General features: G+C 35.6%; 3 protein-coding genes across 3 annotated transcripts; 2 read left to right on the plus strand and 1 right to left on the minus strand.

Moving 5' to 3' along the window:
* Positions 1 to 419: 419 nt before the first annotated feature.
* Positions 420 to 3,151, minus strand: LOC111802073 (probable inactive dual specificity protein phosphatase-like At4g18593). The gene is made up of 3 exons (XM_023686318.1): positions 2,898 to 3,151; positions 864 to 1,125; positions 420 to 767 (listed from the first exon to the last, which is right to left on the minus strand). Exons 2-3 carry the CDS (start codon positions 1,093 to 1,095, stop codon positions 613 to 615), a joined length of 387 nt encoding a protein of 128 aa, XP_023542086.1. The 5' UTR covers positions 1,096 to 1,125; positions 2,898 to 3,151; the 3' UTR covers positions 420 to 612.
* A 4,662-nt stretch (positions 3,152 to 7,813) lies between these two features.
* LOC111802724 (putative transcription factor bHLH107) lies at positions 7,814 to 10,711 on the plus strand. Its single transcript, XM_023687193.1, has 2 exons — positions 7,814 to 8,629; positions 10,027 to 10,711. The coding sequence occupies exons 1-2, from the start codon at positions 8,342 to 8,344 to the stop codon at positions 10,507 to 10,509; spliced, it is 771 nt and encodes a 256-aa protein (XP_023542961.1). The 5' UTR covers positions 7,814 to 8,341; the 3' UTR covers positions 10,510 to 10,711.
* A 2,071-nt stretch (positions 10,712 to 12,782) lies between these two features.
* On the plus strand, positions 12,783 to 14,914 carry LOC111802170 (U-box domain-containing protein 7-like). The gene is made up of 2 exons (XM_023686435.1): positions 12,783 to 13,287; positions 13,897 to 14,914. Exons 1-2 carry the CDS (start codon positions 12,896 to 12,898, stop codon positions 14,771 to 14,773), a joined length of 1,269 nt encoding a protein of 422 aa, XP_023542203.1. The 5' UTR covers positions 12,783 to 12,895; the 3' UTR covers positions 14,774 to 14,914.
* Positions 14,915 to 16,136: the final 1,222 nt, after the last annotated feature.

The raw sequence follows: 16,136 nt of genomic DNA on the forward strand, positions 1-16,136 counted from the left end.
TGTATTTTCCAACCATTTTGGAAGTTCAAAGTATTTTTGAAACCGTTTTGATCGTTTTGAAAGATTCTGTTTCCATCCTGATAATACTTTTAAACTCTTTAGAACGCAAAGTTTAGAGGTATTTTTATTAATTTAGCCAATATATTATACCATTTCTCGACCTTCCCCCCTAATCGAATTGCTCGACCTTCCCCCTAATCGAATTGCTCGACCTTCCCCCTAATCGAATTGCTCGACCTTCCCCCTAATCGAATTGCTCGCCAAATTCATGAATTCAAAAGGGTTGTATCCCCTCAACATTTTCTTCAAAACCAATGATATGAAACTTTAAGTTAAGGTATAGAGATAGTATGACGATCATCAACAAGAGATAGAAAAAAGGAATGTACAGAAAAAGTAGACGACAATGGAGGTAGTAATTGTTCAGAACATAGAACTCTATATTGTATTCAAAATTTCCTTTCCCATAATCAGTATTCAAAGATTGAAGTTTCCAATACTCTGCTAAACCAATAACTCAAGTTTGCTAGATTTCTAGTTCTATGAAAAGAAAACCTATTGCCATGCTTCATAAACTGATAGAAACTGACCTTTAGTTTCTTGCTAATATATTCACATCAGGCATTCGTCTAATCTGCTTTTGTGAAGTTGAAAAGCAGGATTAACCCAAGCTCCGCAGCTGCACTGCATGCCAGCCCAGTTGAAGGAACCCAAGCGAGCTTTGCAGCCAATACACACGAGTTTCTCTTCCACGTGGCCGTCTTGTACTGTTCGATCAAGAACAAAAACGAAAAAGTTAGTCGATTTTGCATACGAGTGAGTCGAAACAGAGGGAGAATGGGGTTTGTTTTGCTTAATCTTACAGGTTTCCATCCATTTCATTGGTTCAACAAATATAGAGGTGCAATCAGCTGGTTTGTTCTCCAGTCCGAGTTGATTACTACTTCTCTTACTCCACTTGAAGCTTAGTTCACCTTTTCCTCTTTCATGGGTCACTATACTCTCTTGTGTAGCAACAATTCTACGACACTTCTTACAACGATATACAACTTGAGAATTGAAGGACTCTGAACTTGAGTTATTTGCTTCAGCCATTTATGTATCTTTACAACGTTGCCTGATACACTGGGAAATAATTGGATTTTGTTAAATGAACAGACAAAAAAAAGGAAAATAAGGCAACATAGGGGAAGAAACTTCAGCAACTTGGCCAGACAACAGATTAAAGAGCACTCCAACAAGAAAGATTGAAACTGGGACAGTATTAAGTTGTCTGTCCCTCTTTCTTCTTTTCTGTTTTTCTATAAGAAGCGGATTGAACGAAAAGAGAGAACAAAGCAGTCTAGAGGCTGGGGAGAGACATCCCCCCAAATGACTGCAAAAGTAATGTCATCCAATCATTTAGAATCGTTAGAATCGTAAGTGTAACAGCTCAAGTCCACCGCTAGCTTATATTGTCCTCTTTGGACTTTTCATTTTGGGTTTCCCTCAAGGTTTTTGAAACGCGTTTGCTAGGGAGAGGTTTCCACACCCTTCTAAAGAATGTTTCGTTCTCCTCCCCAACCGATGTGGCATCTCACAATCCACCCCCCTTCAGGGCCCAAGTCCTTCTGGCACTTGTTCCCATCTCCAATCGATGTGGGATCTCACAATCCACCCCTTTCGAGGGCCAGCGTCTTCGCTGGCACACCGCCCAGTGTCTGGCTCTGATTCAGCAAATATTGTCCTATTTGGGCTTTCCCTTTCGGGCTTCCCTTCAAGGTTTTTAAAACCCGTTTGCTAGGGAGAGGTTTCCGCACCCTTATAAAGAATGTTTCGTTTTCCTCCCCAATCGATATGGGACCTCACAATAACGTCGTAATTGCAAAACATTCTCATAATCATGGACCATATAAAAGATTGTCCTCCACCCTCAAAACATTCATGGAGCACAAGATGTGAAAACATGAATTCAAGCTTGTTGAAACTTTTGACGATGAAATTGAGGTTGGAAAATGAAGTAAATTTTCGAAAGTTGATAGCTAATTTTTATTCATTTTATCATCTACAAGTGCTGCTACCCTTCAAAAATCTAAATACCTATCAGTATTAAGCACCCACAGCAAATACAACTTCAAAGAAAACCAGACATGCCCACGTCCCCTTGTCCCAAAAAACAGGTAAGAATTATCAATATAATAAAATTCAAGTTTTGGCAGAAGGAAGTAATCTTCAAACAAATGCCCCATATCAAGAAATGCTAAGAACAAATTGGCATGATACAAGATTTGGTCTGTACTGCTTCCTTTAGACAGAGTAACGCTCCATTTTGATTCATGAATCTTAATCGTTATGCTCATTCAATTGTGCAATCCGCCAATCCCAATCCATCAAATCCAGGAAAAGAATGATTTTATACAGTTAGATTCCTTTCTCATAGGCTTAATTCCTACATAAAACCATTTGATCTACTCCTCCCCATTTTCGATTCTTCGGTGAATTTCGAGAACCACAACCACAAAAGACCCAAACAATTCCTCCTCCAATTCTACCACAATGCAGATTAAATAAGCTCCTAATGATAAAGAACAGCCACAGTATATTCCTCTTCCAGGTTGAAATATTATAGGTTAAAAGAGAGTCTCGGCTTCCTAATTCCTACATTAAATCATTTGAACTACTCCTCCCCTTATACGATTCTTCAATGAATTTCTAGAATCACAACCACAAAACACCCAAACAATGTCAACATTCACTACGCTACATTCAAATTCACAAATGACGGGACGGAGAAAAATATTTCCGGGCCGAAATTCGAACCATCCATTCGTTTTAAGTAGTGGGATTGAAACAACTCCGGTTACGATAAAACACGAGAATGAAATTACATGTTAGCTAGCTTTAGAAACTTGACACACCTGAGAAAAGTTTGCTGCGTCCCCGTTACAATCAAATCTTCACCCTACTGCCGGCAACGAGGAGGAGAAGAAGAAGGAAAATGTCGAAACAAGAAAACAAATCGGTATGGAAGGCGGAGACTGTGTGTTATAAACTTTGCGGAGTTATCGGAAATCGGAGACCGAACTGAAGCGGATCTCTGGTCCGATGAATAGCCGACCACTGCACGGCGAAGCGCCCAAGCGACTACGGTGCCCTGCCTATTGCTTGCCCTTTCTAGATAGGGAAATTGCCTAATTAATTTGAAAAAGAAAAAGAACTCTAAAAAATTATTTGATTTTTAAAAAAGGAAATTATAAAACAATCTAACGTTTTAGGGTTTGGGGTTTTTCTAACATTTTTCTAACGTTTTTGTGACAGTTCAAGCTCAGTGCTAACATATATTATCCGCTTTGGCCTGTTAGGTATCGTCATAGCCTCACGACTTTAAAACGTCTCAACCGATGTGGGACCTCACAATTCACCCCCTTGGAGTCCAACGTCCTCGCTGGCACATTACTCGATGTCTGACTCTAATATCATTTGTAACAGCTCAAGCCCACTACTAATAGATATTGTCCGTTTCCACATTGTTATAATGAATTCTTCGTTCCTCTCTCTAACCCATCTGGGCACTCAAAATTTTAGCAATAGTTTCTCATCTCACCATTTTCGATATTCTTCATTCTTGAAATCGCATTTTTTTTTATAACCGCAATAAAGTAGTTGAATGTTCGATTAAACGGTTGCGTTCTTGTTTGTATTTGCGACTTCTCTAAACTATCTTGTGTGCTTAAAATTTGACTCGATCGCATTTATGCTATTACCCTAAGGTATCATCGTGCAATAGTACAGTAAGCTTTAGTATCACAAACCTTATGGAATGATGCTATAGTAGTGACTATCGCATGATCACATATAACAATGGTTAATAGGATTGCAAACCGATATCTTCGTATTGACCATCTTATTATCATATACTATAATGATTATTTAGATCGCAAATGTTAAGAGTTTATGTGATCGTAATGAGCATCGTATTTTACGATGGTTGTAAAAAATATTGTATTGTTAGGACTTACACCCTAAAGTCTCGTAATTAATAATTTATGTTTAAACATTGAGAGTTATTTTTATTATTTTATTGAAATATATCATTGTCTATTGTATGAAAAACTCAAGATTATTAATGTAATCGTGAATCATGTATAGTTTAGATATGAAATGGTCACGTTCAAGAATTGTTATCGTTTTGTTAAGGAGAAGATAGACCAAATAAGCATTGTAGCAGTTTAGAGCCGAAGGTACGAAGTTGGATGAATCCTTATTCCTTCTGACTCTATTACCTGCCATGCTATCTGTTAAGGATATCATATTTGATATTTTATTATAAGACAAATATATGTTACGAAACCGTGTCATTTTATTCCCAATCAACCCTTCATCCTTCACAGAAACCCTAATCTTAGGATCCTCATCAGCGTTCTCTTTGGAAATATATGGAATCTCGATAAGCCCATCGACCTTCTGCAGAGATTTCCCTTTGGGATATGGGCGCCGCACTAGTCTCTTCGTCAACCAAGTCACCGCCGCCCTTCTCGCCAAAATTGGCTCTTTCGCCCACTGTGGCGACTCTTCCAACTTCAACATTGTCTTTGTCTCTTGCTTTAGGTTTCCCCTTCTACTTCTTGGGTTAGACATATTCTCGCTGGAGCCAAGGCAACATCGTCGCTAAACGAAGATCCCTCGTCATGGGTTAGACATATTCTCGCCAAAGCCAAGGTAGCATTCCTGCTGAGTGACGATCCCTCTACAGTTTTCGATGGCAAAAAAGTGTTTCTCTACGCACTCTGAACCAAGTTGTTGACATCTTCACGAAAAGTGTTTCTCGACCTCTCTTTGAATTTTCAGATTCAAGCTTTACGTTCGTTCAAATCCGACGCTTAGCTTGCGGGGGGTGTTAAAGATATTTAGTCCTAAATTATAGTTTATCATATATATCATATTTGATATTTTATTATAAAGCAAATATCTAGATATTTGCCTTCTTACCCTATGTATCTTTCCATTTATCGTTATTTTCATTTATTACTCTTCCCACATCCTTATAATTTATTTGATTATAAATAGATAACTTTCACACCATTTACGTATAGTGGATTAAGGAAACATTTTCACTATCCTTGTAATTAGGTGAAAGAACGAAGCCACTCAACCGATAGGGAGAGGAGCAAAGTAGCTCGACTGTAAAGAAGATGAAGGTGCAAAGGTAGATCCTTAACACGATTTCGGAGTTATCTTGTAAAGATGCTTCAAATAGCTTTACCTTGTTCAATCAGATAATCAGAAATCTCGAATTCGAGACTAATTGAATAGAAGCAAATCTTTGCGAGAAAGGGACTAGAGAGAAACCGAGTTCAAGAAGTCCAATAAAGAAAAAGGAAAGAACCAAACAAACACTACTATTAAATTAAAGTTTGAATAAATAAAAAAAAAAAAAAAACATGTTTTGTCTTATTTAAAATTTCTCCAAAAATAAGTTTTTAATTATTCAAAATTAATTTTTATTATATAGAAATCATAGTTTGAAATATAAAATCAAGCATTAAGTTACTTTTTTAATTAAAAAAAAATATATATATATATATATATAGATATATATATATATATATTATATATATTTGAATCAATTTTAAACATTACAAAAATAATTTTAATCATTTTATTTTGTGCTTTTAAATTCCCCTTTCTTGGTGTCGAAAACCAAAAAGATTTATTTTTTTAATGTATTTAATTCCACCTGTCTTTTCCACAAATAATAAAATAAATAAATAAAAACTCTACATTGTTGACGTGTCAGATAAACCAAATGAAATTAATTAAAAAATATTCCCAATTATTTATAATTTCCTATTTGCACATTTAATAATATCAAGGGCTATATATTATAAATTTGTAACATCACCCAATTTAGTAACTTATTCGAAGACTTTATATTAAAAAATATTATTTATGTGGTTCAGAGTAAATTTGAATTCTCGACCATTATTTATGTAAATTTATTTTAAAAATANAAAAAAAAAAAAATATATATATATATATATATATATTTTCATTATGACAGTAGAGTCGTTACCAAATTAATTAATTATAAAAATGTTGTACACGTGGCTCACAACCTATCTGTATTTTTTTGCAAAATTTAATAAAGGGTCATGCTTGATAACCGTTTGAAAATTATATATTGAAATTAAAAATATAACAACTCAAGTTCACCGTCGATAGAAAATGTGTTTTTTAGGGAAAAATTTAGCATCCTCGTTGGCACAACGCTCCGTGTTTGTCTCTAATACCATTTGTAACAACCTAAGTCTATATTTTAGATATTGTCTGTTTTGGTCGGTTACATATCGTCAGCCTCATGATTTTAAAACGCATCTATAATGGACTAAAAATCACATCAGAACTTTTATATTATTATTATTATTAATTAAAATTTAAGAAGAAGAACAAATCAAACACGGAAACTATAACTAATTACACTTTATTTAAAATAAAATAAAAAAACATTTGTTAAATATGAATGAGAAATGTAACAATAATAATTTAAACAAAAAGTATACCAAAAAATGCTTTAGTAATTTTTTAAACAATATATCTAAATAATTGAGTTAAATAACAGATAAAATTTATATTTCTTTTTTAATTAAAAAAACATAACAAATAAAAAGGTATGAATAACCACACAAACATTTAAATATAATAATTTCAACTCTGACGCTATCAAATAAATTTTATTTCTACATACTTAAATTAATTGAGTTAGGTCGTATTGCGAGTTAACATTTTTTTGTCGAGTTAACCTGACTAATTCAATTGTACCCTACTTTTACGATTAGTAATGAAGATTAAGAATATTTAACATTTATAATCAATAGTTATAATATGTTGTGACGTGTGAATGCTTGATAATTTAACTTTATAAGATTTTAGTTATTTAACGTTACATGTATTATAGATAAATATGATTTTTTAAATAAAAAAAAAAAAAAAAAAACCGACAACCGAACCTAACATGAAAATAAAGAACGTAGCCACGTGCACAACTACCGAATTGTCTTATTATTATAATAAATAAAATTAGCTTAGTCACTCTTTTAAATTAAATTTTCATTTTTCAAATGAAGTCCTCCACGTCATATCATATATATATATATATATTATCATAAGGTTATTGTCAAAAAATATTTCTTTTAGTGGTAACGTAGTATAATATATTATCTATGGCTTTAAATAATTAATTTTTCTTTGTTATTTTTAGAAAAATTGTGTCTTAAAATATATTAATTTGATTAAAAAAAATTCAATTATTTTGTTGTATATCACATTTTCAACGATAAGATTAGTTGAAAGTTGTTAAAGTTTCAATGAATTTGGACTATTATCATAAAGTCAAATTTAATAAATTCTTATTTTCAATAATTTTAATGAATTAAAAATGGGCAAATTTAAAATAATTTGATTTTATTATTATTTTTTAATATGCATTTTGTAGACAACTTTAATATATATATATATATAATTTCATAAATTATTTATTAGTAATTCTTTAAAATAGATTATAACTATAATATATATTAAAAATAAGTCGAAAATTTTAATAAATGTTTAAAAATAAATAAATATATATTTTACTAACTAAAATTTTTCTGTTATTAAAAAATTAAAATAACCCTAGAAGCAATCTATCGAGTTGAGTTGGATATCTATTTAAATTTATAATTATTAACTAAAATTTAATAAAATATCCAATAAATTTAAGGGCTAATTTAGTATTTTCAGTCATATGATTATGAAATCCTTCTTAAAATGGACTTCCACTAAGCTATATTACGAAGCTTCAGTCAACAAACTGGAATCGCCTCTCTGCAATTCTCTCATTTTCAGCGGCACTCTGCTCGATTCTATACCTCCAAATCAATCGTTGTTCAGTTTCATCCGTGAATTGATCGGAAAATCCACCTGAGTTCATTGTATTCTCGAATTCTTTCCGATTTCCAAGCATCAAATTCTTAGAAATACAGTCTTGATTTCACTTCCAGACTTGGAAATGCTCAAATTCAAGACGATCAAGAAGAAGATGTGGATTTTCTCTCTGTGATTCTCCCCGATTAACCATCTATTTGCAGAAATCGTTATGGAAGGGAGGAAGAAACGATCAATCAAAGTCACGATCATCGCGAGAAGAGTTACCAGCAAGATTTTCAGCAACAGAGTCTGTGTACAACAAAGCTTCCCTCTCCATAAACTCTCCTTTTGGTTTGCCCCAACGAATCGCCCTCCTGGACTATTGTCTTCGACTTTCGGTTCGTAAGTGATTTCCTAGTAACGATTTCTCTATTGGGGTTTTTGGATTTTGCAATCTATGGCGTATTCATACGATGCGACTGCTTCAATCGACTCGTTTTTACATAGTTTAGAGAATTTTAATTGTGGATTTGTACGTGGTGGATCAATATTATCTCAGTCTTTAGTGTTGAATGGTGAGAAGGGAGGGGTTGCAAAAGCCCCAATTCTGCCGGCGAAGAAAAGGGGGTCGGAAGAGAAAGTACTTGCAGCGTTGAAGAATCATAGCGAGGCGGAGAGGCGGAGGAGAGAGAGAATCAATTCTCATCTCTCGACCCTGCGTGGCCTTGTTCCTTGCCCTGCAAAGGTTAGTTTCATGTTAATTTGTTTGAATTGATACTCAGTTTTGATACGTGATTGGATGAGTTTTCTGAGAGAATTGAAAGTATTTGGTTGAATGATTATCCAACAGTATAATTTGTTTAATATCATGGATTATCTATCTAGTTTTATGTGATGGAAACTGAAGATTTTCATTATGGGATTGAGCAGCTGATGGTGTGTTCTTATTGTTGTTCTGTGTTATGTTGAAGACAACTATTGAATCATGTCTCCTTTCTTTTTCCTTGTGGTATTAGAATTTTGAAACAGCTGGTGGCTTTTGTCTGTCTTGACAATCTAGAAAAATTTAGAGCTTTCTTTTGATGGTTTATCATGACTAGAAATGTAACAGGCTCCGCTAACAAATATTGTCTGTTTTCGCGTCAGCCTCACGGTTTTAGAACACGTCTGTTAGGGAGAGGTTTCCACACCCTTATAAAGAATGATTCGTTCCCTCTCCACCAAGGTGGGATCTCACAATCCACTCTCCTTGGGGTCCAGTGTCCTTGCTGGCACACCACCCGGTGTCTGGCTCTGATACCATTTGTAATAACCCAAGTCTACCATTCACACACACCGTTCACGGATTTAAAACGTGTCTGTTAGGGAGAGGTTTTCACACCCTTGTAAAGAATGTTTCGTTCCCCTCTCCGCCCTCCTTGGTGGTCGAGCGTTCTCGCTAGCACACCGTCCGGTATTCGACTCTGATACCATTTGTAATACCCAAGCCTATTGCTAATAGATATTGTCCGTTTTGGCCCGTTATGTATCGCCGTTAGTCTCATGGTTTTAAAATGCGTCTGGTAGGAAGAAGTTTCCACACACGTATATAAAGAATGTTTCATTCCCCTCTCCAACTAACGTGGGATCTCACAATTCACCCTCCTTGGGGGCCAGCATCCTCGCTAGCACACCACCCGATGTCACTCTAATACCGTTTGTAACAGCCCAAGCCCATTGCTAACAAATATTGTCCACTTTGGCCCGTTACATATTTCCATCAGCCTCACGATTTTAAAACGTGTTAGAGAAAGGTTTCCACACCCTTACGAAGAATACTTTGTTCCCCTCTCCAAACACCCTTATAAAGAACACTTCGTTCCCCTCTCCAACCAACGTGGGATCTCACAAGAAACATAATTTACTCTTAAAAGATTTTGAAATCTATAAGTTGTTTGTTAATTCTCGATCTCGTGCAGAAACATGCGTCATAACGTTCCGAAATCCACTGGTTTGGATTCATGGATAATGAGCTTGGTTCTAAGTTGATATATCACTAATCGTTCACTTTTCTTGGTAGTCTAGTGGCGATTGTTTGACGTTCCTGAAGAACTTTTATTGATCTTTTCCTGTAATAACATTGTGATGAATTACTGTAACCAGAGGGACAAAGCCACACTGCTAGCTGAAGTTGTTAGCCAAGTGAAAGAATTGAAGAAGAAGGCTGCAGAAGCCATCAATGGTGTTTTTGTTCCAATGGATACCGACGAAGTCAAAGTCGAACCTTGTGGAATCGAAGCAAATGCCGCATACATGACCTTCAAGGCAACCCTTTGTTGCGAATACCGACCCGAGCTTCTATCTGATCTTAAACAAGCTCTTGATGCCCTTCACCTGAAGTTGGCAAAGGCAGAAATATCAACTTTGGGAAACCGGGTGAAGAACGTTTTCTTTTTCACCAGTTCCATTGCAGAGAACGGTGAGCATTCCAAGGCTTCCCAACGTCTCGTATCATCGGTTCATCAGGCAATAAGCTTTGTACTCGAGAAAGCTTCATCCCAAGAATATTCGCCTAGAACGACACTCCCAACGAAAAGGCAAAGGCTGTGTAGCTCCTATACATCAAGCTCCTCCTCTGGATCATAAATTCTGTTTGTGTCAACAGGTAATACCACTCATTTTCATCTCAAACTTGCAGTTGTGTGATATATTCAGCTGTGATAAGCATGTCTACTCTGTATGTTTGGCTCAATCAGCTTAAGAAGTTGGAATGCTTTTCGACTATGATTGGGCATATATTGTATTCTGTTTTTTTTTTAGTTATTGTATAATCAATTACTTTGTGGAACGAGTGTTAGCGAGAACGTTGGGCTCCGAAGGGGGTGAATTGTGAGATCTCTGTGGGAGAGGATAATGAAACATTCTTTATTAGGGTGTGAAAACCTCCTCCTAGCAGACGCTTTTTAAAAACCTTGACGGAAATCTCGAAAAGAAAAATCGAAAGAGGACAATATCTGCTAGCCGTATGTTTGGACTGTTACATACTCGTGTTTTCCTTTGCATAGCTACAGAGGGTCTACAGTTTTAAAAATATAGAAGTTTCAAATTTTTAGTGGTCATCAATATAAGAAGTTTCGTAAATCGATTAAAAACCGATTTTTTTAGTGTTGTGGGACGAGATAATAATTTATTTGCTAAATTATTATTATTATTATTATTATTTTGTTCTTTGCAATTTTATGTTAAAAATGTAATATATAATAAATATTTGAAACTAAATACAAACTATATATTATATTTATTTGTAGATATTTATTATGAATTTTAGCAATAAAAAATGAATAAAAGCGTTTTAAAAATATCTTCAAAATCGCTCTCATTCCGATGTGGTTTCGGTTTTTTCATATATATATATTTTTTTATTAGTGATGTAAATGTGGACTATGATGCAATTCAACTAACCCTCTTTTGTTTATTCAATTAAATTACACTATGTTTTTTGGGTGCTCATGCCACTTCATTTTGTAGTTGAAGATAATATCATGTTTTTTATTTTTTTATTTTTAAAATAATGTCGCCTATGCTTATATAGTGCTGTTGAAGAATTTAAAATTTTGTAAGGGCTAAAATTACCCTAATTCGCTTAATATATTATCGATTTATATTAAATCCATTCTCGTTATTAACTAAAAAAAATTAATAAATAACAAAAATTAATTTCTACTATTAAAATAATTAATAATTAATAATTAATAATTATATCAATTGAAAATAGGAGAAACTAATTTTAGACCAATTTATAACTTTTTTCCTTGATGTCAATTAAAAGAAATTCAAAGTCATCTAAATAAAATATTTTGCCCTAAAATTATTATTAATTATTTAAAAATAAACTGAGAAAATAGAGAAAGACCAGAAGATATGAGGAAAAAAAAAAAAACTAATATTAATGAAAAATTGCTACTGTCCAATTATTGTAATTTTAATTTGAATTTGATTTTTTTTATTGTAATTAGTAAAATAATACTAAATTGTTGTGACATTGTTTTTAAAATAATTATTCACAAATATTTGATAAAATATTGTTAAATTATTGTGATTACGTAGTCGACTTTAACATGTTGCGTATCGCCGTCAGCTTCACAATTTTAAACACTAATGTGGGATCTCATAATCCACCCTCTTAGGGGTACAAGTTAACTGTCCAAACACACGACTAATCCATATTGTCCCATTTGGTCCGTTACCTATGGCGGTCAGCCTCAACATGTCAAGACAACGTCCTGCCAAGAATATGATTAACCTCCCCGTGGGACTTCACGAATGTAATAATTCAAGCCCATCACTAGTAAATATTGTCCGTTCTAACCTATCGTTGTTAGCCTAACAATTTTAAAACATCGATGTGAGATCTCATAATCCACCTCTTCGGCGACACAACTTCCTTATTGGAACACCACTTAGTGTCTGCCTCTTATACTATTTCTAACCGTCCAAGTCCACAACTAATCGATATTGTCCCTTTTGGTTCGTTACCTATGCCAGTCAGCCTCAAAATGTCAAGACAACATTCCGCTAAGAATATGACTAACCTCCACGTGAGACTTCAATAATATACTAATTCAAGTCTACCGCTAGAAAATATTGTCTGTTTTAGCTCATTACGTATTGCTACTAGTCGTAAGATCTCATAATTCACCTCCTTGGCGGCACAACTTCTTTGTTGGCACACCACTTAATATCAAGTTCTGATACGATTTTTAACTGTTTAAGTCTACAGCAAATCGATATTGTCTCTTTTAGTTTATTATCTACGACGGTTAGGTTCAACATGTCAAGACAACGTCCGGCCAAGAATATGATTAACCTCCACGGCTCGTGTGTCGTGAAGCTAATGAAATTAAAGTGACAGCTCTTCTCTGCTATTCACTCTCGTGTCAACATTCATGCTCCGTACTCCCACGGAAAGCACACACCGGTGTTTGCTCCTGCTCTCGTTTTCATTCATTTCCGCTCAATCCATCATCCAGACATGCCTCTTTCTCTCCCGCTTTATTCGTACGTGAAGGTACGGTTCGTCCGTCGCGTTCGGCGATTCCTGCGCTCAAAATCATCGCGAAAGCGATTCCGTACGTCGTCTGATCCATCGGATGTTTCGAGTCCCGGAGTTAGGCAAAGAGATGAGAGTTTTATCCGGGAGTATGATCGCGCCTCCGTGTTGCAGAGGACAGTGAAGAGTCTCCACTTCGGCGATGGAGAGGAGAAAGAGAGAGCAGCGAAGGAAATTGAGAGGTTGATTAAAGAGAGCGTGAAGATTAGAAAGCTGATGGTGGATCTTGGAGTCGTACCTGCTTTGGTGGCGATGGCGGATTCTGATCAGTTGGCGGTTAGAGCGTTGATTGAGCTTGCTAATGGTAGTTTCGTGTAAGTTTATTTGATCTCTCATCCGAACTTTTGGTTCTTCTAATTTGATTTTCTGCTCTACAAGGTTAACTTGCTATTCATTCATTCTCCTTTGCGCGCGACGAGTCTGAGTTTTTCGTCATTTAAATTAAATTTTAGAGAAGGAAAATTGTGTTTAGAACTGTAGAATCAAATAGTAAATCAATTTTGAATGATGAAAGACATGTTTCAAATAAATCAAATTTGTTCGTATAATAGTTGCTGTTTAAGATGATTATGAAAATTATGGAGGAAATTACCATCAATTATTGAATCGATACATTTGGTACCGATGAAATTCAATTTGAAATTTGAAATTGTCTGGTGAAGAGAGTTGAAAAGAGGTAGAAGACGAACCAGCAGCCTTCACTATTAAAGTGATATTATATTTGTGCTGAAAAATCAACTCCAATTATTGCTTGCAAGATTTAGAACAGTTGCTCCGATCTAACAACTCTGAATTATTAGCCAGGAAGTTGTTCACAAGTAGCTAACCAAGTCTTGGAATCTTGACTTTACTCACTCTGTTCCGTTTGACCAATTCTGTGATTGATTGGTTATGATTTTCTTTCTATCTCTGCATTTCTTCAGGCACAGGACACTAATGGTGGAGGAAGGGATCTTATCAAAGCTACCAAAGAACGCCAAATTTGCAGCAATGGACTCAACCAGCCATGAATTCGCAGAACTTTTATGTTCACTTTCTTCTCTGGCCAACACTCGGGTGTTCATTGCTTCAACAGAACCAGCTATTTTATATCTCTTAACCATACTCAATTCAGAATCCAACCCAAACACGAACCCCAGCCCCAAAACCAAAACATTTTGTTTGGCAGCTTTATTCAACATTTCCACCGTCCTAGAGAATGCAGAAACCTTAATCTCCAATGGTGTTATTCCAACGCTACTCAGATTCTCTTCTCTCAAAGAACATTCCGAGAAAGCCCTACCAACACTAGCAAACTTGGCAGTGAGCTCAAGAGGAAAGCAAGCTCTGGAAAGCAACTCAACGTTCCCAGAGATTTTGATAGAGGTCATGACATGGGAAGAGAAGCCCAAATGCCAAGAACTCTCAGCTTACATCATAATGATTCTTGCCCATCAAAGCTGGGCGTTAAGAGAGAGATTGGCCAAGTCCAGGATCGTCCCTGCACTGCTAGAATTAGCCCTTTTAGGGACCCCATTGGCTCAAAAGCGAGCTTTGAAATTGCTGCAATGGTTTAAAGACGAGAGACAGGCGAGAGTGGGGCCGCATTCAGGGCCTCAGACAGGAAGAGTTGCAGCAGGCTCAGCATTTAATAAAAAAGAGATTGAGAAAGGGAAGAGAATGATGAGAAGCCTGGTGAAGCAGAGTCTGGATAAGAATATGGAGATAATAACTCGACGAGCCAATGGAGGGGAATGTTCTAGTCCAACCATTAGAAGAACCTTGGTTTCCAGCAATAGTTCCAAGAGTTTGCCCTTTTGAAGAAATACATTTATGAAGTATTATCTGCCCGTCTGTAATTTATTGTCATCTTCTGCAGGTCACCAAATCCAGAAAATGGAAAAACTGAACCTCACAGTTGAAACTGCATTGAGGGCTTAAACCACTTTGTCCATTGCCGAAGTATTTTTTTTTGGCCCTGATGAACAGAGCTAAGAAATCAAGTAATGCTAAACTAAATAAAGCACGAGCTAGTGTGACACTAAGTAAAGGAGAGGTACATGAGACACTGAGTAAAGGAGAGTGAGTAAAGGAAAGGTACATGAATGAATTGATACCATTATCTGTATGAGAGTGATCTTGATGATAGGAAAGACTTCTAAAAGAAAATGAAAGTTACTATCTATACCAACAATGTCTTCTTCTTTTTCAGTAGTTCAATCGTAGGAACTCCATAGATAAACAGTGGCTCAATCGTAGGAACTCTATAGATAAACGTGCTTTGCTTTGGAGCAATTCTAAGTTGATTGACTATTTGGAAATTTTTCTAAAATGCATGTAAGTGAGGACAAAATAGGTTGGAAAGACTTGTGTTGGTTTGTGGAGATAATCGACTTGGGTTGGTTTGTGGAGATAATTGGAAGGATTCATGTTGGTTTGTGGAGATAATCTTCACCGAATTCGGGCACATCCTAGATATAGTTGGTATGGAACGTTGATATAGATTGTTACACATGCAATGCAATGTAATGTAAGATATATAAGACTCACATATCATAGAAAGGCTTCAATTGACTTCATACAGGATTCACTCACATGGGACCGAACAGCTACAATCAAGCCCTTATTGCTTCAGGTTTGAACTCGTATCTTTATTACAATTATCCAATGGCAATGGTAACGTTTTAGATTTTGATATATAACATTATTGGTTGCTGGAATTATCTTTAATTGTTAAGTAAAAGTTGAAGCCATGAACATGTGATCGTAATGATGCGAAAAGATGAAGATTAATATTGAGATGTTCTACTGTTTGAAGTGTTATTAGTAAAATGAAATCCCATGATCATAGCCTCCTTTAGTTGCTAACAGTTCTTATTACTATTTTTGCTCGTAGCCAGCCATTGATTTAAACCTAGAATCGTCCAAACAAAACCAAAGGGCCAGACTGGATAGGATGATTGAAGGGTGTTCTGACAGCTAACAGGGCCTTCCGGGAGCCTCAGAGCACTGAACCCCTTCATTGAAAAAGGGCTTTCCAGCAAGATCACAGTAATGCTTCTTCTCATTTCTCAGCAGAAGGACGAATCCACAGACGCACGTTTCAAACCTACTGATAATCTCTCCGACCAGCCACTAGTGGTCTCCATCGGGCTTGATTATGATAAAGCTCTATTGAGGATTG

This window comes from Cucurbita pepo, chromosome LG09 (assembly GCF_002806865.2).
Source record: "Cucurbita pepo subsp. pepo cultivar mu-cu-16 chromosome LG09, ASM280686v2, whole genome shotgun sequence".
Lineage (NCBI taxonomy): Eukaryota > Viridiplantae > Streptophyta > Magnoliopsida > Cucurbitales > Cucurbitaceae > Cucurbita > Cucurbita pepo.